Source organism: Hyperolius riggenbachi, chromosome 2, assembly GCF_040937935.1.
Source record: "Hyperolius riggenbachi isolate aHypRig1 chromosome 2, aHypRig1.pri, whole genome shotgun sequence".
NCBI lineage: Eukaryota > Metazoa > Chordata > Amphibia > Anura > Hyperoliidae > Hyperolius > Hyperolius riggenbachi.
In genome coordinates this window covers 68,664,870-68,689,292 of record NC_090647.1, presented here as the reverse complement: position 1 = coordinate 68,689,292, position 24,423 = coordinate 68,664,870, and the positions used below count along the sequence as shown (strand labels likewise).

The 24,423-nt window shown below is 47.7% G+C and overlaps 1 protein-coding gene across 7 annotated transcripts in view; it reads right to left on the bottom strand.

Moving 5' to 3' along the window:
- Window positions 1-24,423, bottom strand: part of GRIA4 (glutamate ionotropic receptor AMPA type subunit 4) — a 516,232-nt gene that overhangs the window by 265,320 nt on the left and 226,489 nt on the right. For all 7 annotated transcript variants that reach the window (XM_068266875.1, XM_068266874.1, XM_068266873.1 and 4 more), the window contains exon 4: window positions 1,800-1,984. In XM_068266875.1, the coding sequence (XP_068122976.1) occupies window positions 1,800-1,984 (185 nt within the window). The remainder of the gene's footprint in view (window positions 1-1,799; window positions 1,985-24,423) is intronic.

Here is a 24,423-nt window from a genome sequence, read left to right as displayed (position 1 = left end):
CAGTATTGTCACACACCTGAAACAAGCATGTGGCTAAGCCAATCAGACTTTAGTCAAAAACATCTGAACTGCATGCTTGTTCAAGGTCTGTGGCTAAAAGTATTAGAGTACAGAGAATCAGCAGGACAGCCAGGCAGCTGGTATTATTAAAAAATAAATAACAAGATAGGCCACTTTAGGTACAGAGCAGATTATGTACAAATCTATACTTGCACAGTGGCATAGTGGATAGCACTCACGCCTTGCAGTGCTGGATCCTCGGCTCGAAGAACTTTGTGTGAGGAGTTAGTATGTTCTCCACATGTGTGGGTGGGTTTCTTACGCTCACTCAGGCTTCCTCCCACAATGTTCCAAAAACAGATAAGTTGATTGACTTCACTCTAAATAGCCCTAGACTACAACGGACATATGACTATGGCAGGGTCTAGATTGTGAGCCTCTCTGAAAGGCAGTTAGTGACGATACCATATAATCTTTGTTACTTAACTTGTGTTCTACCACGGAAGCTCTTATATTGATCTTAATGTGGTACACTTAAAGAGACACTGAAGCAAATACATTTGACCCTTTTTACCTTATTATTCGCTTCATTAGACGAGGGGTTAAGACCCCCCAAATCGCCGGGCAAACATCCATGACCAACTTGATTGTGGATTTTGCTGTGCTGAGAGGCAGAGCTTTCACGCGCAGCTCTGCCTCTCCTGACGTCAATCGACGAGCAGATCTCCACCTCTCCCCGCCCCTCTCTATGAAGGAAGAGTGAGAGGGGCGGGGAGAGGCGGCGATTCGCCGCAATTGACATCAGGAGAGGCAGAGCTGAAGCTGAAAGCTCTGCCTCTTTCAGGAAATGCCAGCCAGATTACCCCCCCAGGGATTTGGGGGGTCTAAAGTGCTCGTTTAGCGGCGGGGATGCAGCAGTTTACTTTTCTGAGAGTACTGAAGCGAATTATAAGGTAAAAAGGGCAAAATTAATTCGCTTCAGTCTCTCTTTAAGGTGGCGGCCATGCATCTAGCGATGATGGGCAGATTCGACCAAAAGACAAATCTCTCTCTAATCAAATCAGATTAGCGAGAGATCTGTCAGGTGCTCATACACCACAGGCTGATTACCGATCAATTTCATGCTGAAATCAATCCGGAATCAGCCTTGTGGCACCGCCTCACCGATTTCCCCCCTATTTTAAAATGTGTCCCCTTGGTGCCCATGCATGAATACTTTACTTGTCGGTGTCCAACGCTGGCTCCATCGTCTTCCTTACATACAGTAGACACGCCCCACGTGGTTGCTGGCGTAACGTGGGCGCATGTGTGACGTCAAATGCGTGCCCAAGTTCTGCCAGCAACCACATAGGGTACATGTACACGAGGAAGAGTGCGGAGATAAAGCTGTGGTGTTCACCGTCGGGTAAAGTATTCATGCACTTTCCAAGATAGAAGTATTGGAGCTAAATGAAACGCACTCCAGCTGTTCGGTGCTGTCCAGCTGTTCGATGCTGAAGTGGTGCTGAATGCATGTGTTTCGTTCCCGAAAACCGTAATGCTCGACCAACAAGACTACTGAAGACTAAGATGTTTTCCAGAACAAAGTAAATACCTTAATGCCGAATTCGAACAACTACACTAGTTACAGTACCAGTTCTAACAAAGCATCCTGCCAAGTTCTTACTGCGGGGTAGAAAGTATTGTAGCTCTTACATTGCTCAGGAAGATGAAATGTACAAAAGACTTTTTATTGGTAGAATTTCATAATCGTGCATTTAAAATAAATGTATTACTAAGGTCGATAAAATGGTAATTACCTGTTCGAGGATATTCTGAAGTCTTTCTACTTCACAGTCTATGACAAACTTATTTTCTTGTCGCCGATCTAGATCTTCTAGAAGACGTCTGTAACTGGCATCATTGAAGTTTTCTACGCATATTGCACTCACTTGCCACCCATTCTGGCCAGCCTTCTCCATGATGGCCTGAAGTATGGAATATCCTAAGAATAAGGAGAATTATATATTATGGTTAGTGGTTATAAAGAATAAAAATAAGTAGGCCAATTGGAGAAGTGAAACACAATATAATTCATTGAGTAAGGGTCTCAATCATAAAGGCAGTGTTAAAGCAGCAGGGACAACTATACTATTCCAGGAAAAAACAACAACACATACTATATATAAGTAGATCAATGCTTGTTCTACTTACATAACATATGTATTGTACTGTCCACATTTTGATTTCAGTGAATCTTATATAGTAAATAAAGCAGAAACTGCTCCAGCCATTTTCCATTTTTACTACCTCTGACTGAAGCCAATGCTTTGCAAACACATGTAAGTACAGCATAGATCGTACTTCATCAGCTTCTGCAGAGGGGTGAGGTGCATTTCCCTCTGTGTCACACTGAACTGCCCTCAGCCAATCAGTGAGGAGCAGGGATGTGGGAGGGAAGATAACAAGCTTCCCTCTCCTGGCAATGCACCAAATAGGTATGAGATAATAGAGATAAGATTCATTACAGCAGAAAAATGTATGATTATATTGGAATGCAGACTATATAATAAACACAGAGCAGTGGGTAACTGGAATTTGATTTTGTGCCTGACGATCCTGCTTTAAGAATGAAAATAAAGTTATCTTTTAGGAAGGCAAAACAAAATTGTAGCGGCCGTAAATAAATTGTGGCTGCAGAGATGCCCTGAAGGTTGTAGAAGTTGGCCTGCCCATTAAAGTCTATGGAGCTCGCTGCAAACGGTCGGTTCTCACATTTTCGGAAAGTGAAATTTTGATGTTCGCCCATCTCTATAAACACATTGATTTTAATCAGTTTGAATGACTCTGCCAGTAATCTATTGCCCATAGATATCCAATTCCCCCACCTGGTTGCTTTCTCATGCCACCTGGCTAGAAAACATTTCTGGGGAGAAAATGCAGAACTCACCCTGTTATCCTTCTTAAAACAGAAGGTATTTGCGATTATTCTGGTTGGAGTGAGCATATGATGTCTCCCACGATGCACCACTGCTGAATATGCAAATCATCCTTTGTTGTCCCTGTAAGCTAACCACACCTCCAGAACCGCTGGAATGCCATGACGTGTCAGCTTGTTAACCCCCTTGGCGGTATGATTCCTTCCGGATTTTAGGGGCTAAAAGTGGTGCAATTTTTTTGCACCCTTTCAGACCCTAAAATCTAGAAAAAAAATCATGCCGCCAGGGAGATCTGCAGCAGTTCCAGCAATCACTCACCTCCCTGGCTCCAGCGCTGCAGTTTTCCCTCCATCCTCCGGGTGGCGCTGCAACCCTAAAGTGAGATTGCTGGGTATCGTCTTGAAGAATAATGGTAGCCAACGTCGGGATCCCCTGGGAGGTATGTTGAAACGCCCACTGCGCATATACGGCGGCTACCCCGAGCACAGGTCGGGATTACGGCTCTGAGCTGCGTTTTTTCTGCCCTGACCCTAGTTAGGGATTACCGCCAAGGAGGTTAATTGTACAGAGCCACAATAATCCTACATGCATACAGTACATTTGTTTTGGATTGGTTGATTCTCCTTAGTGCACGGTATGGATTAATGTGGCTCTATGTAGTAGGACTTGAAACACCCAGTGTTACAGATTACCCAGCAAGCTCATGGTGAACCAGAACTCCTAGGAGTGTGTGAGGGGCTACAATGGACCAAAACGCCCTCTTACTAAAATGTTCAGCAAAACAAAAGTTTGCCATCTTAAAACAGAAGGTATTTCAGATCATTCCGGTTGGAGGTAGAGTGAGGGCTGGTGCACACCAGGGGGCAAATGCAATTCACTTTTTCACCTACATTTTCTCCTAGGTGGTGGTGTAAAATGCCTTTTACACCACAGCAAACAATTACTCAAAATAATTTTGACAGTACTCTTCCACCTACTTTTGAGTACTTTTTCCATTGCAAAGCGCTAAAAAGTTCATTTAAATTGAAGATGAAAAATTATCTCCTTGGAGATAACTAAGGGGAAAATGTGAATTGCATATGGCCCCAGGAGTGCTTCTGGGCACTTTTTAAAACTCTTGCGCTTCAAAGCGATTGGCTAATGTATTTGAATGGGATGAAGCACATCAGAGCGATGTGCTTTTTTCCCAAACGCTAAGGGCCTGTTTCCACTACACGCAGATTCTGGATGTAGAAAAACGGACTCCAATGAATGCCTATGGGCCTGTTTCCACTAAACGCGATTTTTCTGATGAAGATTTCCCATAGGCATTCATTGGAGTCAGTTTTCTGCATTCAGAATCCGCATGTAGTGGAAATAGGCCCAAACGGGGGTCTTGCAGCATTTCTGAGGCGATTCAGTCTCAAGGTTAAGTATAGGAAAGTGGGAAATCGCTCTGAAAAGCGCTAGATCAGAGCGATCTTCTGAGCGTTTTTGTTACAGAAGCTTAAAAATGCTACACCAAAACGCTCTAAAAATTGCCAGGCATGATTAGAAAATCACTAGGCACATGCCTAGAATCGCCTTAAAAATCACTTTAAAAACCGCTGAGCGTTTGCTTTTACACTAGCACTTTTTGGTGTGCACTGGCCCTAAAGAGGGCTTTTTGGTCCTTTTGTAGCCCCTTACACACTCCTAGAAGTTCTGGTTCACTTGAGCTTGCTGGGTAGTCTGACATCCTGATATCTTAAGTGAAACATGGGCGAAAGTGCTTAGGCCTGTTTTTAGTGTAAAATGAGTAAAATGTCAATTTTTTTTCAGATAAAACCCGTAAGACATCTCTACTTTCCATTACTCAAACAGGATTTTGCCCATAGCGAGAAAAGATGTTGCTGTAGGCAGTAAGAAGGTACAGTCCCTAGCAGTAATGCCAGCTATTCCGGTACTAATGCCTAGCTAGGAGGTGAGCCTGCTGACAGACTTATTCTCGTCTGTGTCCTTGTGGAGATCTCAGAGTGAGGCGGCCATTAAATATTTATCTACCCTAAGCTGGGAAAAGTTACACAGCCAGCTTTTAAGGGATCCACGCGGTCCCCAGACTGACAGGTGAACATCGCTGGTGTGAGTCTAAAACAGACCTAACTAATAGAAAAAAAACAAAACAAACTTTATTTCACTGTTAGCTGAACAGACTAAATCTCCCGCTAGGAACTCCTATTAGCAGAACTGCTGAACATGACCTCTATCTGCTGAGTAATAATTCTGTGTTCTGCTATTTCCCCATCGATTGTTTTAATTGCTATAACCTGAGCCGAATTAATTAAGTGATCTTAAAGAAATACATTTAACAGCAGTTAATTAATTCAGCCCTGGTTATTGCGATGGGGAATACATGGGGGAGATGTGAAGCTAGAGATTAGCTCGTGGCAGAGAAGGGGAGGCACCAGTGAGTTATGTGCCGATCCTATCCGTGGCACTGTGCTCTGCTCATCACCTCGGCTTCCAGGGACTCGTACATCTAATACAAATGAATACCTGCGTCCCGGAGGTGGCTGAACTGTTAAAGGAACGCTCCGCTTTTGTTTTGAAATATGCGGTCATTTTCAGCTCAGCTCTACACATCCGACAGATCTCTGTAACCATTATACAAAAGCTTTTATCTTAACCTGCTTGGCGTTCTGATTCCTGCGGCCGTGGGAGGTTTTTTTTCGCCCAAATTTTTTTGTATCATGTAGCTAGCCTATCGCTAGCTACATGATTCCCCCCTCCCTGCTCTCTCCCTCCCACCCTTCCGATAGCCACCGGCGATCATGCCCATCAGAAAATCCCGTTCTGAACGGGATTTCCTTTAGGGCTTGCCCCGTGTGGTGGATATTTCCACAGTCTTATATATTGTACATTGTTGATTGTTATTCTTTCTGCTACAGTATCCAGAGGTTAGTTGCATTTGCATTATTGGTGATTCTGCAGATCATCAATAATCAGGTGAAATCTGCATTATTGGTGATACTGCAGATCACTAATAATCCATCTGCATTATTGGTGATACTGCAGATCACTAATAATCAGATTCTCTCTGCTTACTAACACCGATCATTACAGTCAGCACACTACGTGTTACGGACTACACCCTTCATCAGGTGAAGGGCATAGCCTAATGTAACCTGATGAAGGGCGTAGCCCGTAACATGTAGAGTGCTGACATGAAGAAAAATTGAACTGTAATTCATTTCCTACAGAGTGTCTCCTTCTCCTTCTACTTCAAAGTGAAACCAATTAACTTATCTGTATGTTTCTGGGACGTAGGAGGAAATCAGAGTGCTCTGAAGAAAACCCACGCAGACAGGGGGAGAACATACAAACTGTGCAGATAGTGCCCTGTCTGAGATATAACCCAGGGTGCGAAACACTATGCCACCGTGCTGTTCCTCTTGTTAAAACAAGTATTTTGTAATATAATTTTTATCTACTCCTCTTGAGTCTGATACTTCTTCTGTACAGGGGCATAGCTACTTACAACTCCCAATGTTTCTGACCCACAAATCAGGACAATCCTGAACTAAAAGTGCCATGATTGTGTAGCCTCCTGCCAACAAACCTGGTCCTCAAACCAGTCAGCTGGTGACACAAGTAAGCAGGTACGGTACTCCGGCACAACTGTTGACAATAGCAGATTAGAAAAGGGCGCATCACAGACTTTATGAGGACAGGGCTACACTACATATTTCTGGTGGAGCCCTTCCTCTACAATGAAATCTTAAGAAACAGTTCACATAAAGACAAACCAGGACACATATGAAGGCAACCACTTTCCATAGACTGTGCAGGATGGGAATGTATTTTGCCATATCGCAACGGACAAATCCATATCTGTTGAAAATAGACTCTATCAATGGGCTCACATTGCAGCCATCTGATGTGGATAACGGCGTAACATAGGATCTAGTGTGAATCGATCCAGTGTAGTGTGAGTTGACCACCTCCCCCCCAGCATGTCCCAACCAGCCCACGCATTCAGCTCTCTATCCTTCTAGAGCAGAGATGACAGTGTGGCTCTCGGATGATCGCAGTCGTGTGACAGCTGCTTCTCAACTCACTGGATTCAGCCTTGGTTACATTTAACTGATCTGCCAAGCAGCTGAATTCAGAGCGAAGAAAGCAAAAGCTGTACTGCAGTTCCAAGCACATTTTGCCCAGGAAACTCGGTATTCTGTCCACCGCTATGCTTCTCTGTTTACCACGTTACTTCTTGTGGTGCAGGCACGTCTGCAATAATTACTTACTGCGATCCTGCGCAGGCGCAGTAACGGCTTTCTTGTCAGACTCAGGTGGAAATAGCCAAGCCCAATTGGGTCTGCTCTACTGGTCAGGTGCGAGTCATCTGCACAGTAAAGCAGAACCGATCGTGCTCGGCTATTTCCACCTGAGCCTGATAAGAAAGCCGCGCAGGATCAAAGTAGGTAAATATTTACCACGCCGATGTTCAGGGGGTTGCCATCGCTGGATCTCGGAGGGTGAAGAGGATGGGGGAAGCCTCATTAGGATCCACAAGCTTCCCCCTCCCAAGGTGAGTATGTTGTGTGTTTGTGTGTGTGTGTAGAGGGGGGTTATTACAGATTTTCTTTAAAGAGACTCTGTAACAAAAAAAAGTTCCCCTGGGAGGTACTCACCTCGGTAGGAGGAAGCCTCTGGATCCTATTGTGGCTTCCCCCATTCTCCTGTGTCCCATGGTGGTCTTGCTGCAGCCCACGGAACGCACAGTCGACAATTTGTCAGGCTGTGCAATATTTACCTTTCCTGGCTCCAGCGGGGGCGCTGATGCGGCTCTCCGCTTGGAAATAGCCGATCTCTGTCGGGTCCACTCTACTGCGCAGGCGCAGGAGACTTGCGCCTGTGCAGTAGAGCGGACTGACAGAGATCGGCTATTTCCGCCTATCTCCGAGCCGGAGAGTCGATACTGCACCTGCGCTGGTGCCGGGAACGCACATCCCCGTCGTTCGGTGAGCTTTATCATTGCCGCCACTGAACACAGGAGGATGGGGGAAGCCTCGATAGGATCCGGAGCCTCCCCCACCCGAGGTGAGTACTCCCCAGGGGAACTTTTTTTTTAGCTACAGATTTTGTTTAGAGTGGCCAGTTACTTACCTGAGACTTCTTCAATCAGTCCCCTGAAGTCCTCCTGGTCCCTCCACGACATTCTACGCTGCTCAGTTCCCCCGCTGCCCCCCCTCTGAAAGCTGGGCGACACAGGGGGACGTAGCAGTGTGGGATGACTGTGAGGGACCAGAATGACTACAGGGGGCTGGAAGAAGCCCCAGGTAAGTAACTAGCCACTTTAAATTTCACTTAAAGTTTCCTTAAACTTAGCATTACTTAGTTTTGAGTTTAGCTGAGCTATAAATCTGCGAACGCTAGACGGCATGTAGATATCGGTTTCTATTACGTTTCCTAGGCTCAGAAAAGAAGATTTGCCACTGAACTCCACGGCACTCCATATGGCTTTTAGAAATACATTTATACATTAATAATATTTGCAAGCACAAATATATTAAACCTCCCGGTGTGTCGGCGCTGCACTGTTGGCTGCAGTTTTACAGCAACATATGCCTAATGTTATTTCAGTATAAAAATTCACAATTAACAACATGTCGAAAAAAAAAGGCTTAACATTGAGGCAGTGCGCAGATTGCGTGTGACAGAACAAACAGCCAGGGTCGTTTGGAGACAAAGTACCATCAGCGGCAGGACTACAATCTGCTTAGCTATTGAGGGAACGTGCAAAGGCATAATGTGATCTATGTGGTACTTATTATGACTGTGCAATACTACTGATTCTCTTTTCAGGCAAACCTAAAGCGAAATACTGAGTGATGAGGTAAAGGTGTGCTCATAGTTCTAGCCCTACTTAAGGTGGCCACTAATGATACAATTTGCTGAACGATCGATTACGATATGAACGATCATAAATGATCATTAAGATAAAACGAAAGAGGAAGACTGGGAGCCCAATATGGAGTAGTATGTACTGGTAGTAGAGGAAGAGATGATAGAGTACCGTACTTTTCGGTCTATAAGACGCTCCTGACCATAAGACGCACCTAGGTGTAGAGGACAAAAACCAGGGGGGGGGGGGGAATTATACACTAAACCTGGTGCATTCATGGTGAAGGGGCATCTTGTGGATTACGCCGCCTTTGTATCTCATGCCTCCCTGTACCCCTTGTGTCCTCCTCTGTCTTCCTTGTGTCCCCCATGTGTCCTCCTGTGTCCACCACTTTGCCCCTTTGTGTCCTCCTCTGCATGGGCACAGTACAGGAGGTCCCCGACATTGCAGCAGGTTGGAGGTTCCTATTGTCAGGCATTCACAAGTCAGGAACTCCCTGCATTTGGACTATAAGACGCAGTTACTTTTGTCCCCCACTTTTGGGGGAGAAAAAGTGAGTCTTATAGTCCAAAAATACAGTAAATACAATATACTTACAAGTCAGGGTTACCTCCAGGCAACCACTGATGCAGGTGGGGAGATTAGACCTGGCCCCACTCAGGGTTAAGAAACTGCTCTCTGTAGATAGGAAAAATGGGGAAAAAAACACCCCTCCACCAAGGGTGGACTTGTACAATGTTATAGGTATACAGAGGCACCAAAAGAATAAAAGTAAACTAAAAAGTTTAAAAATAGAGGAGGCAGTGGTGGACTTACCTCCTCCAAGCAGACACAAGATAATATTGGTGTAATATCAATAAAGCAGTTTATTTATATACTCCAAAAAGTCATACAATGCGTTTTGCAGGATTGACCCTGCTTCTTCAGGCAATAGGGATGGAGCATATGCAAACAGGTCTGTAATTCATCCAAGCGCCTCTGTAAAACAGGATCGTAAATAATCATTTGGGACCACTAATGGACAAAAATCTCCTAACCAATCCAATCAGATTGATGGGATTGAACCATTAATCTGATCGGATTGGTTAGGAGATTTTTGTCCATTAGTGGTCCCAAATGATCATTTATGATCGTTCATATGAAGAATCATTTGTAATCGATCATTCAGCAAATTGTATCATTAGTGTGCACCTTTAGGACTCCACTGGAGGCCCATATTCTGCCCAAACGTTTTAGGCCAAGGGCCATATTGACGTTCTTGAGAGTACCAGGGAGCCGAACTAACGAAATTATACAAAGTTTTGCCGATTGCCATTAGGTACACTATGCCTGTGACATTTTGTCAAATAAAACATTTCCACAGAAAATAACCCATATACCATGTGCAGTTAGCACAGTGGCAGCTGCTAATCAGTGGCTGCTACTGCTACAGTGGTGGCTGATAATCTACAGGCAAGCCAAGGGGGAGGCAGAGCGGTGACACAAGGTGGCTCCTGCATGCGGCACCACAGCTATGGCCTGCAGGCCTCTTGGAATTAAAACTATAGAGAGCTTCAGGGAAAACCAGAAAAGACTTGGCGGGATGCATTTGGCCTCGGGACGGACTTTCCAGCGGGAGGCTGAACTGCATGCTGAGCCACTGAGTGTCTTATATGCAGTGAAATAGCAGAGTTTGACATGTGGCGCTGTTACTGGCAGCAAAAAACACTCAGGGGCTGCACTCAGATTTGACTGAATATGCTGCCTACTTTCCTCGCCACCGCCCATGCTGACCAAACTTTAAAACAGGATCCTGCTTCACGCTCATGTTCTGACGCTATGAGGCCTCTTTTAGAGCTGAACTGCTGATTATGTTTTACTAAACAGCAACCAAACTTTAAAACAGGATCCTGCTGCATGCTGACTTTCTGACGCTATGAAGCCTCTTCTACAGATGAACTGCTGACTATGTTGTACTAAACTTCAACCAAACTTTAAAACAGGATCCTGCTGGACGCTGCAGTTAAAGTTTGGCTGCACTCATTGCGTCAGAACTTCAGCATGTAGCAGGATCTTGTTTAAAAGTTTGGTTGAAGTTTAGTAGAACATATTGAGCAGTTCAGCTCTAAAAGAGGCCTCATAGCGTCAGAACTGCAACATGCAGCAGAGCAGGATCCCGTTTTAAAGTTTGGTTGAAGTTTAGTAGAACATACTGTATTTATCACTACAGTGAATAAACAAGGAAAATCAAGATTCACTTCCCTATGCTTAAATTATACGGCATCACCGAAGATGCTCCATAAATTAATAATTATAATGCAAAAATTCATGCTTCCCTGGAACAATCTGGTACACTTTATTTGAAATTGCAGAAGCTGACCTAATTCAATTTGAGCAGGAATACCAAGGAGCAAAAGGCTCATCCCCAGAGGAGCGTCTTCCCACGCTAATGCAGACTGCACTGCACGTCCTTCTAAAGGTAGACAGATGTATTCATGGTTGATTCCCACTGTGCCAACTGATTAAGCGCCAGTCTCAGGCAGTTCACAAATGGAAAGAATACACTTTGCAGAGTGAGTGAGTGAGTGAGTGAGTGAGTGAGTGAGTGAGTGAGTGAGTGAGTGTGTGTATGTGTATATGTGTGTGTGTGGCAATGGGAGCGATACAGGGGAGTGCGCCTGCCTGGACTGCGCCGACTGGCCCTAGCTGGAGGGTCTTCCAAGCCCAGTTGTGGACGAACGGAGAGGCAGAAGAGGACGGCGAGGGAATGATCAGGCCGGTGGAAGCCCCAGGTATGTATATTTTCTTTATAACCACCCATCTCAGGTACACTTTAAAGCAGTGGGTCAGTCATACTATCCCAGGAAAAAAAAGCACATATATAAGTAGATAAATACTTACATAGTACATGTATTGGACTGTCCACATTCTGATTTCAGTGAATTTTATAAAGTAAATAAAGAGAATTCTGTTTCCGGCATTTCCCATCTCAATTCCCTCTGACTGAAGCCAATCCTGATGTCATTTCCTCTCTTAGGGCTTGTTCACACTATGAGCGCTTTCGTTTTTTAAAAGTGCTGGCGATTTTTAAAAGCCCTTTAAAAGTGCTTGAGCAATGTTTCTCAACGCGAGTATTCTGACGTGAGCAATGAGCTTTCTTTCCAATCGCAAATGCGGCTCCGGCACCATTTCCTGAGCATCTGGGCTTCAATACAAAGTATAGGGAAATCGCAAAGCGCTTGAAAAGCGACTTGGTGAGAGCTTTTAAAAAAATGCAATGTAATTCTTCAGTTCCAGGTAAAAGAGTCCACTTCCTCATTGATTGAAAAAACAAAACAAAACTGCTAATCGCCACATAAAAGCACTTAGAAAATCGCTTTACTAAATCGGAAATCTCCCTGAAATTTCTGAGAAAAGCACCCAAAGAAGTGCTCAGTGTTCGCGATTGCGCTGGCGATTTATAATGTGAACTAGGCCTTACTGTTTTTTTCTACTAGAAACTGCACTGTGATCTGTAGCTTGCTTTGTAAACACATCTGAGCACAGAAATGATCACATTTCAGCAGCTCACAGAACTGCCTTTAGCCTATCAGTGAGGAGCAGGAATATGGGAGGGAAGATGACAAGCTTCCTTCTGTAACGATTGGTGTCAGCAACGAGAGAGATAATCTGATTCTTGGCGATCTGCAGTATCCCCAAGAATACAGATATACCTGATTATTGGGGGTCTGCAGAATCGCCAATAATCACATATGTCTAACCTCTAGACACCTGAGTGTGTAAGTGTTTTGGTGCAACAGTAACCTTTGGACCACCGGGGTAGCAGGTGGTCCAATAAGTAGAGAAGACCCTACTGCAGTCAAGGACACCTGGAGAGGGAGTCCCTGACTGATAAGAAACAGTGTCCCCTCTGTAGAGCCGGGGACCCCTGCGGAAAGGCTGGACACCCTGCGGGGGGGGGGGGGGGGGGGGGTGACAGCCAGGCAGGCCGGGTCGGCAACAGAGAAACAGATATGCAAGGTACCAAATCAGAGATCAAAAGAATAGTCAGGAACGCTATAGGTCTTAACAGATAACAGAACAAGGCCTAGTCTGAGGTGTGAGGGCCGTGATCTCAACACCCTGGAACTATGCTAGAGAATAACACAGATGATATACAGTATTCCTAGTCTGGGGTGTGAGGGCCGTGATCTCAACACCCTGGAACTATGCTAGAGAATAACACAGATGATATACAGTATTCCTAGTATGGGGTGTGAGGGCCGTGATCTCAACACTCTGGAACTATGCTAGAGAATAACACAGATGATATACAGTATTCCTAGTCTGGGGTGTGAGGGCCGTGATCACAACACCCTGGAACTATGCTAGAGAATAACACAGATGATATACAGTATTCCTAGTCTGGGGTGTGAGGGCCGTGATCTCAACACCCTGGAACTATGCTAGAGAATAACACAGATGATATACAGTATTCCTAGTCTGAGGTGTGAGGGCCGTGATCTCAACACCCTGGAACTATGCTAGAGAATAACACAGATGATATACAGTATTCCTAGTATGGGGTGTGAGGGCCGTGATCTCAACACCCTGGAACTATGCTAGAGAATAACACAGATGATATACAGTATTCCTAGTATGGGGTGTGAGGGCCGTGATCTCAACACCCTGGAACTATGCTAGAGAATAACACAGATCATATACAGTATTCCTAGTCTGGGGTGTGAGGGCCGTGATCTCAACACCCTGGAACTATGCTAGAGAATAACACAGATGATATACAGTATTCCTAGTCTGAGGTGTGAGAGCCGTGATCTCAACACCCTGGAACTATGCTAGAGAATAACACAGATGATATACAGTAACTGGCTAAGTGTGGATTCCCAGGTCCACCTGGTTCCACCACACTGAAGGTTCTGACTAAGGTCTGAGTGCTAACACATGGGTATTCGCAATGCCAGACAACCAGCAACTGAACAGCAGGAGATATATATAGTAAAAGCGCCCCACAGCGCCGCCCAGTTCCCAGTTCAAGCAATCACTGACTGAGCAGGAATCACCTGACCGCCCAGATCAGCTGATCTTCCTCCTATTGGTTTAAAGAGCTTGTCTTGCAGCGCACGCGTAGCTCTCCATCTGTGTGCACTACTAGTTCCAGACAGCCCAGACACATGTTGCTGCGGGGAAACCGCCGCACTGGACGCGGAATCAGCCACCTTACTGTCAGAACACGCGGCGGCTTTTCCGCAATTCATCACACCTTCTAGTTGGAAATGTATCAAATAGAGCCAGGCTGACTGAGATAAGATTTATTACAGCAGAAACTTTTCTGATTAGATTGGGATGCTTGCAATACAGGGACAGGTTGTAGACAGCATAACAGACACAGAGCAGTGAATAAATAGAATTTGATTTTGTGGCTGACAAGCCTGCTTTAAAGAGAAGATGAAAAAGTACCTCCCAGGAGAAAACTGGGGTCATTGAATAAGACTCGAGTCGTGGCTTTTATTTGTTGCACAGCTTCCCCTTCCTGGGCTTTTGCAAACTTAAGAAAGAAGATGTTTCTGCCCATCCCTACCCTACAGTCATTTAACCAGCGCTGGAGTCCTCAGGATTGCAGAAGACGACAGATCATGCGAGATACCTCATATGGTGGAATAAGAGTCTAGCATAACATACAATAAACCCAATTCCCAAGTCTTTACAGACCATATAGTTATTCAACCTGTCTTTCCCCTAAAGTAATATCGCTGCTTTTGCATGGGTATGTTATATCCAGGTCATACAATAAGCTCTTTAGAGTGGAAAATTAGCACTCTTCTGCTTACAGTCAGTGAAGCGTGTACACCGAAGCTCTCTGTTGTGCTTTGATTTAGCCTTATCTCTTGTACTTTTTGATCAAATAACGATCTTCAGGGAGGGCTCTTTTTGCATGGTGACTGATAAGCCTCCAGAAAAATGTGAAAGTACGTTTATTAACCCTTTTAAGCACATACAGTAAACAGAAGTTTCTTCTTGGAAGTTTTCGTGGTGTGGTAAGTCTGTTGTAGCAGAGGGATTTTTTTTTTTTTTTTTACTGTAGTTCAGCTTTACAGTTTAGTCTGTGGTGCACATGGTTTACTATAACTTTATCTTGTCTAGTCAATTATTCAATAATCACTTTACTATAAACGTTACTTACCGGGGTCTGATAACTTTTCTACAAATAATATTTTTCCAATTCGTCAGCCAAGCAGGGAGTCCTTGTGGTAAAGATCACGTATCACACTATGTGCTTTATAACATTTTGATATACTGTGTAAGTAAAGGTTATGACATTTCTAGCACTGAGCAATAGAACAAGCTGTTATTTTCTTTCCCTCTTACGCCAAATAAAAAAAAAAAAACTTATAATGACATTCGCGCTTGATGCTGAAAAGCCTCGTCTAAACGTAAAATGGCAGAAGCCTGAAAGCCAACGCCAAGATTTATCATGCCCTCATTTATAAGGGATAAAAAACAAATAGACTAAATTAACTGCAGATTGTTCCTTGATCAATTGTAATGTACAGTATTATGCCCAGTAAAGATTGATAATGTCTCTGGGGTCTGCTGCCTCTGTACTCTGTAATCTCCTTCATGTCTCTCCCTGAAAATTCCCTGATACTGCCCATTTCTGCATGAAAGGTTTATGCGCTTATCTGCAATCTATGCATCAGGTCTGATTATTGTTCTGTGTTCTCCATTGTGTTTTCATGAATGTTCCTCCAGCTAACTTGTCACAGACAGGGAATGGAATGTATATGCAGAGAACAATGATGAGACCTCACCTACAGATAATGCAGATAATAGGGGGATCTTAATCTACACCAGAGATTTGTTCTAAGAGGAATAATTAAGTAATTGCTTTAGTTAAAGAGGAACTCCAGTGAAAATAACGTAATGAACAAAAGTGCTTACTTTTTACAATAATTATGTCTAAATGATTTAGTCTGTGTTTGCCCATTGTAAAATATTTCCTCTCCCTGATTACATTCTGACATTTATCACATGGTGACATTTTTACTGCTGGCATGTGATGTCACTGGAAGGAGATGCTGCTTGCTTTTTCGGCAGTTGGAAACAGCTGTTATTTCCCACAATGCAACACAGTGTGATGTCAGGCCATACAGAGCCCCCTGATGATCCATTTGTGAAAAGGAAAAGATTTCTCAAGGGAGAAGTTCAATTGTTGGTCACAGTTTCTCTTTGGAAGTCCCATATGCTTATTTTCATCCCTTAACACATCACAGTAAAGGGTGACTGAAAGAAAGATACTTTCTACAGAGTTATTAGTATAGTTATCATGGTAAGAGAAGTGTAAGGCTGGGTTTCCACTTGAGCCAGACCACAAACGGCCAGCAGTAGCGGACAGTGTAGCGTCTACTTCAATCAAAGGTGGTTTTAAAGGACACTTGAGGCGAAAATAAACTACTGAAATAAATGATTGTATCTATCTTCCTTCTCCTAAAAATGGCTTTTTAAAGAGAATCTGTACTCTAAAATTCGTACAATAAAAAGCATACCATTCTATTCCTTATGTTCTCCTGGGCCCCTCTGTGCTGTTTCTGCCACTCCCTGCTGCAATCCTGGCTTGTAATTGCCATTTTATGCAGTGTTTACAAACAAAAAACATGGCTTCTAACCAGAGTGAGAACAGCTCAGTGTGTGACGCATGCAGAGCTTGGAGAGGGTGTGTATAGCTTCTGCCAATGACAAACAGTGCTGCACATTCCACACATTCCAGCCTGAGCCCGACAGAGCCGACAGAGGAAAGGAGATAAGATTTATTACAGAGACAGTACAATTAGGAAAGGCTGCAGTAAGACGGACCACATTAGAACAGGTATAGGAAGAAATACGGCTCAAAATGTAACTCTTTGTTACAGAGTCTCTAAGATATTTCACAGTTTTATTTTATGTTTAAATCTACTTTTTAGGTTTTAACTATTTTATTGTTTTTGCTCAATGACACATTTACTGAAGTATGAGCTAAAATATATGTACTATTGACCCTATTTATCTCTTTCCTGCTCTCAGAAGCCATTTTCTGCTAGGAAAGTGTTTTACAGTTGGAATTTCTTATCAGGGAGGGTTCCACTGTAGTCACTTTCTGTCTGCATCAGGACTGAGTCAGCCACTTACATACCTTATATTTAACTGTTTTAGGTAGAGAAAGAAAAAAAAGGAACACAGCATAGTTATTTGTATGCTCAATCACAAGAAAATGTATGCGTGCTCTACGCCAAGCTTAACCCTTTCAAGTCTAGCTGTGCAAATCTGGCTAAAATGGCTTATCATGAGACATGCTCATGCAGAAATGCATCTGCTTTCGCATGCCAAACTTTGCAGGGTCAAAAACCAATACCGCGAAGCGGTTGCCCTGCGGGAATTAGTTCATGCTATACAGCACTATCCAGGAGCGCCTCGGGGAGGCTTCCCATTGCCCCCATACAACCGGGGGGGGCTGTGGGGCCCCAGGCTCTCTCACTGCCTAGGGACCACAGCAACACCCCGGAGGTGGAGGCTGGGTAGCGCAGACGACCCCCCCAAGCGTGGCCGGCGCCGGGGGGGGCCATCCGCACCCATCTCCCAAAAATTTAAAAACAGGCACTTACCTGAACGTCCATTGCGTTCTGCTGCTGCGCATCGACTCGGGGCACTGCATGGGAAAGGAGTGACGCATGGGTCACCCCGAGCTGTGGGGCTCAGGGCTGGCTCACACACATCACTCCAGAAGGGGGGGGAGGACAGGCACAGACAGCCCACTTATAGAGCAAGCCATCCACCACCTGCCTCCAAAGGACAGAATGCAAATATGCTCAATCACAAGAAAATGTATGCGTGCTCTACGCCAAGCTTAACCCTTTCAAGTCTAGCTGTGCAAATCTGGCTAAAATGGCTTATCATGAGACATGCTCATGCAGAAATGCATCTGCTTTCGCATGCCAAACTTTGCAGGGTCAAAAACCAATACCGCGAAGCGGTTGCCCTGCGGGAATTAGTTCATGCTATACAGCACTATCCAGGAGCGCCTCGGGGAGGCTTCCCATTGCCCCCATACAACCGGGGGGGGCTGTGGGGCCCCAGGCTCTCTCACTGCCTAGGGACCACAGCAACACCCCGGAGGTGGAGGCTGGGTAGCGCAGACGACCCCCCCAAGCGTGGCCGGCGCCGGGGGGGGCCATCCGCACCCATCTCCCAAAAATTTAAAAACAGGCACTTACCTGAACGTCCATTGCGTTCTGCTGCTGCGCATCGACTCGGGGCACTGCATGGGAAAGGAGTGACGCATGGGTCACCCCGAGCTGTGGGGCTCAGGGCTGGCTCACACACATCACTCCAGAAGGGGGGGGAGGACAGGCACAGACAGCCCACTTATAGAGCAAGCCATCCACCACCTGCCTCCAAAGGACAGAATGCAAATATGCTCAATCACAAGAAAATGTATGCGTGCTCTACGCCAAGCTTAACCCTTTCAAGTCTAGCTGTGCAAATCTGGCTAAAATGGCTTATCATGAGACATGCTCATGCAGAAATGCATCTGCTTTCGCATGCCAAACTTTGCAGGGTCAAAAACCAATACCGCGAAGCGGTTGCCCTGCGGGAATTAGTTCATGCTATACAGCACTATCCAGGAGCGCCTCGGGGAGGCTTCCCATTGCCCCCATACAACCGGGGGGGGCTGTGGGGCCCCAGGCTCTCTCACTGCCTAGGGACCACAGCAACACCCCGGAGGTGGAGGCTGGGTAGCGCAGACGACCCCCCCAAGCGTGGCCGGCGCCGGGGGGGGCCATCCGCACCCATCTCCCAAAAATTTAAAAACAGGCACTTACCTGAACGTCCATTGCGTTCTGCTGCTGCGCATCGACTCGGGGCACTGCATGGGAAAGGAGTGACGCATGGGTCACCCCGAGCTGTGGGGCTCAGGGCTGGCTCACACACATCACTCCAGAAGGGGGGGGAGGACAGGCACAGACAGCCCACTTATAGAGCAAGCCATCCACCACCTGCCTCCAAAGGACAGAATGCAAATATGCTCAATCACAAGAAAATGTATGCGTGCTCTACGCCTGGAGTGGGCTGTCAGTGCCTGTCCTCCACCCCCCTTGGAGTGCAGTGTGTGAGCCAGCCCTGAGCTCCAAAGCTCGGTGCGACCCATGCTTTATTCCTTTCCTTTTCAAATGTGTTGCACCCAAGCTATGCTCAGCAGCAGAACGCAATGGACGTCAAGGTAAGTGCCTGTTTTTAAATATTGGGAGGTGAAAGGTGCGGATGGCTCTCCCCGGCGCTGGCCACGCTTGGGGGGGCCGCCTGCGCCACCCAGCCTCCCCCCTCCGGGGTGCTGCTGTGGTTCCCAGGCAGTGAGAGCGCCTGGGACCCCGCGGTCCCCCGGTTGTATGGGGGCATTGGGAAGCCTCCCCGAGGCGCTCCTGGATAGTGCTGTATAGCATGAACTAATTCCCGCAGGGCAAACCGCTTTGCGGCATTGGTTCAATGGACCCTGCATTAGTTGGCATGCGAAAGCAAATGCATATTTGCATGAGCATTGCCTCATGAATAGCCAATCAGGCCAAATTTGCTCAGCCAGTTGTGTCAGGTGTTCACTTGGTGTTTAATGCACACATTTAAATTCTCTGTGCAGCGATTTGTGAATTTCTTTCCCTTGGAGGCGGGTGGCGGATGGCTCATTCCAGGTAGTGTGAGTCCTGGAGTGGGCTGTCAGTGCCTGTCCTCCACCCCCCTTGGAGTGCAGTGTGTGAGCCAGCCCTGAGCTCCAAAGCTCGGTGCGACCCATGCTTTATTCCTTTCCTTTTCAAATGTGTTGCACCCAAGCTATGCTCAGCAGCAGAACGCAATGGACGTCAAGGTAAGTGCCTGTTTTTAAATATTGGGAGGTGAAAGGTGCGGATGGCTCTCCCCGGCGCTGGCCACGCTTGGGGGGGCCGCCTGCGCCACCCAGCCTCCCCCCTCCGGGGTGCTGCTGTGGTTCCCAGGCAGTGAGAGCGCCTGGGACCCCGCGGTCCCCCGGTTGTATGGGGGCATTGGGAAGCCTCCCCGAGGCGCTCCTGGATAGTGCTGTATAGCATGAACTAATTCCCGCAGGGCAAACCGCTTTGCGGCATTGGTTCAATGGACCCTGCATTAGTTGGCATGCGAAAGCAAATGCATATTTGCATGAGCATTGCCTCATGAATAGCCAATCAGGCCAAATTTGCTCAGCCAGTTGTGTCAGGTGTTCACTTGGTGTTTAATGCACACATTTAAATTCTCTGTGCAGCGATTTGTGAATTTCTTTCCCTTGGAGGCGGGTGGCGGATGGCTCATTCCAGGTAGTGTGAGTCCTGGAGTGGGCTGTCAGTGCCTGTCCTCCACCCCCCTTGGAGTGCAGTGTGTGAGCCAGCCCTGAGCTCCAAAGCTCGGTGCGACCCATGCTTTATTCCTTTCCTTTTCAAATGTGTTGCACCCAAGCTATGCTCAGCAGCAGAACGCAATGGACGTCAAGGTAAGTGCCTGTTTTTAAATATTGGGAGGTGAAAGGTGCGGATGGCTCTCCCCGGCGCTGGCCACGCTTGGGGGGGCCGCCTGCGCCACCCAGCCTCCCCCCTCCGGGGTGCTGCTGTGGTTCCCAGGCAGTGAGAGCGCCTGGGACCCCGCGGTCCCCCGGTTGTATGGGGGCATTGGGAAGCCTCCCCGAGGCGCTCCTGGATAGTGCTGTATAGCATGAACTAATTCCCGCAGGGCAAACCGCTTTGCGGCATTGGTTCAATGGACCCTGCATTAGTTGGCATGCGAAAGCAAATGCATATTTGCATGAGCATTGCCTCATGAATAGCCAATCAGGCCAAATTTGCTCAGCCAGTTGTGTCAGGTGTTCACTTGGTGTTTAATGCACACATTTAAATTCTCTGTGCAGCGATTTGTGAATTTCTTTCCCTTGGAGGCGGGTGGCGGATGGCTCATTCCAGGTAGTGTGAGTCCTGGAGTGGGCTGTCAGTGCCTGTCCTCCACCCCCCTTGGAGTGCAGTGTGTGAGCCAGCCCTGAGCTCCAAAGCTCGGTGCGACCCATGCTTTATTCCTTTCCTTTTCAAATGTGTTGCACCCAAGCTATGCTCAGCAGCAGAACGCAATGGACGTCAAGGTAAGTGCCTGTTTTTAAATATTGGGAGGTGAAAGGTGCGGATGGCTCTCCCCGGCGCTGGCCACGCTTGGGGGGGCCGCCTGCGCCACCCAGCCTCCCCCCTCCGGGGTGCTGCTGTGGTTCCCAGGCAGTGAGAGCGCCTGGGACCCCGCGGTCCCCCGGTTGTATGGGGGCATTGGGAAGCCTCCCCGAGGCGCTCCTGGATAGTGCTGTATAGCATGAACTAATTCCCGCAGGGCAAACCGCTTTGCGGCATTGGTTCAATGGACCCTGCATTAGTTGGCATGCGAAAGCAAATGCATATTTGCATGAGCATTGCCTCATGAATAGCCAATCAGGCCAAATTTGCTCAGCCAGTTGTGTCAGGTGTTCACTTGGTGTTTAATGCACACATTTAAATTCTCTGTGCAGCGATTTGTGAATTTCTTTCCCTTGGAGGCGGGTGGCGGATGGCTCATTCCAGGTAGTGTGAGTCCTGGAGTGGGCTGTCAGTGCCTGTCCTCCACCCCCCTTGGAGTGCAGTGTGTGAGCCAGCCCTGAGCTCCAAAGCTCGGTGCGACCCATGCTTTATTCCTTTCCTTTTCAAATGTGTTGCACCCAAGCTATGCTCAGCAGCAGAACGCAATGGACGTCAAGGTAAGTGCCTGTTTTTAAATATTGGGAGGTGAAAGGTGCGGATGGCTCTCCCCGGCGCTGGCCACGCTTGGGGGGGCCGCCTGCGCCACCCAGCCTCCCCCCTCCGGGGTGCTGCTGTGGTTCCCAGGCAGTGAGAGCGCCTGGGACCCCGCGGTCCCCCGGTTGTATGGGGGCATTGGGAAGCCTCCCCGAGGCGCTCCTGGATAGTGCTGTATAGCATGAACTAATTCCCGCAGGGCAAACCGCTTTGCGGCATTGGTTCAATGGACCCTGCATTAGTTGGCATGCGAAAGCAAATGCATATTTGCATGAGCATTGCCTCATGAATAGCCAATCAGGCCAAATTTGCTCAGCCAGTTGTGTCAGGTGTTCACTTGGTGTTTAATGCACACATTTAAATTCTCTGTGCAGCGATTTGTGAATTTCTTTCCCTTGGAGGCGGGTGGCGGATGGCTCATTCCAGGTAGTGTGAGTCCTGGAGTGGGCTGTCAGTGCCTGTCCTCCACCCCCCTTGGAGTGCAGTGTGTGAGCCAGCCCTGAGCTCCAAAGCTCGGTGCGACCCATGCTTTATTCCTTTCCTTTTCAAATGTGTTGCACCCAAGCTATGCTCAGCAGCAGAACGCAATGGACGTCAAGGTAAGTGCCTGTTTTTAAATATTGGGAGGTGAAAGGTGCGGATGGCTCTCCCCGGCGCTGGCCACGCTTGGGGGGGCCGCCTGCGCCACCCAGCCTCCCCCCTCCGGGGTGCTGCTGTGGTTCCCAGGCAGTGAGAGCGCCTGGGACCCCGCGGTCCCCCGGTTGTATGGGGGCATTGGGAAGCCTCCCCGAGGCGCTCCTGGATAGTGCTGTATAGCATGAACTAATTCCCGCAGGGCAAACCGCTTTGCGGCATTGGTTCAATGGACCCTGCATTAGTTGGCATGCGAAAGCAAATGCATATTTGCATGAGCATTGCCTCATGAATAGCCAATCAGGCCAAATTTGCTCAGCCAGTTGTGTCAGGTGTTCACTTGGTGTTTAATGCACACATTTAAATTCTCTGTGCAGCGATTTGTGAATTTCTTTCCCTTGGAGGCGGGTGGCGGATGGCTCATTCCAGGTAGTGTGAGTCCTGGAGTGGGCTGTCAGTGCCTGTCCTCCACCCCCCTTGGAGTGCAGTGTGTGAGCCAGCCCTGAGCTCCAAAGCTCGGTGCGACCCATGCTTTATTCCTTTCCTTTTCAAATGTGTTGCACCCAAGCTATGCTCAGCAGCAGAACGCAATGGACGTCAAGGTAAGTGCCTGTTTTTAAATATTGGGAGGTGAAAGGTGCGGATGGCTCTCCCCGGCGCTGGCCACGCTTGGGGGGGCCGCCTGCGCCACCCAGCCTCCCCCCTCCGGGGTGCTGCTGTGGTTCCCAGGCAGTGAGAGCGCCTGGGACCCCGCGGTCCCCCGGTTGTATGGGGGCATTGGGAAGCCTCCCCGAGGCGCTCCTGGATAGTGCTGTATAGCATGAACTAATTCCCGCAGGGCAAACCGCTTTGCGGCATTGGTTCAATGGACCCTGCATTAGTTGGCATGCGAAAGCAAATGCATATTTGCATGAGCATTGCCTCATGAATAGCCAATCAGGCCAAATTTGCTCAGCCAGTTGTGTCAGGTGTTCACTTGGTGTTTAATGCACACATTTAAATTCTCTGTGCAGCGATTTGTGAATTTCTTTCCCTTGGAGGCGGGTGGCGGATGGCTCATTCCAGGTAGTGTGAGTCCTGGAGTGGGCTGTCAGTGCCTGTCCTCCACCCCCCTTGGAGTGCAGTGTGTGAGCCAGCCCTGAGCTCCAAAGCTCGGTGCGACCCATGCTTTATTCCTTTCCTTTTCAAATGTGTTGCACCCAAGCTATGCTCAGCAGCAGAACGCAATGGACGTCAAGGTAAGTGCCTGTTTTTAAATATTGGGAGGTGAAAGGTGCGGATGGCTCTCCCCGGCGCTGGCCACGCTTGGGGGGGCCGCCTGCGCCACCCAGCCTCCCCCCTCCGGGGTGCTGCTGTGGTTCCCAGGCAGTGAGAGCGCCTGGGACCCCGCGGTCCCCCGGTTGTATGGGGGCATTGGGAAGCCTCCCCGAGGCGCTCCTGGATAGTGCTGTATAGCATGAACTAATTCCCGCAGGGCAAACCGCTTTGCGGCATTGGTTCAATGGACCCTGCATTAGTTGGCATGCGAAAGCAAATGCATATTTGCATGAGCATTGCCTCATGAATAGCCAATCAGGCCAAATTTGCTCAGCCAGTTGTGTCAGGTGTTCACTTGGTGTTTAATGCACACATTTAAATTCTCTGTGCAGCGATTTGTGAATTTCTTTCCCTTGGAGGCGGGTGGCGGATGGCTCATTCCAGGTAGTGTGAGTCCTGGAGTGGGCTGTCAGTGCCTGTCCTCCACCCCCCTTGGAGTGCAGTGTGTGAGCCAGCCCTGAGCTCCAAAGCTCGGTGCGACCCATGCTTTATTCCTTTCCTTTTCAAATGTGTTGCACCCAAGCTATGCTCAGCAGCAGAACGCAATGGACGTCAAGGTAAGTGCCTGTTTTTAAATATTGGGAGGTGAAAGGTGCGGATGGCTCTCCCCGGCGCTGGCCACGCTTGGGGGGGCCGCCTGCGCCACCCAGCCTCCCCCCTCCGGGGTGCTGCTGTGGTTCCCAGGCAGTGAGAGCGCCTGGGACCCCGCGGTCCCCCGGTTGTATGGGGGCATTGGGAAGCCTCCCCGAGGCGCTCCTGGATAGTGCTGTATAGCATGAACTAATTCCCGCAGGGCAAACCGCTTTGCGGCATTGGTTCAATGGACCCTGCATTAGTTGGCATGCGAAAGCAAATGCATATTTGCATGAGCATTGCCTCA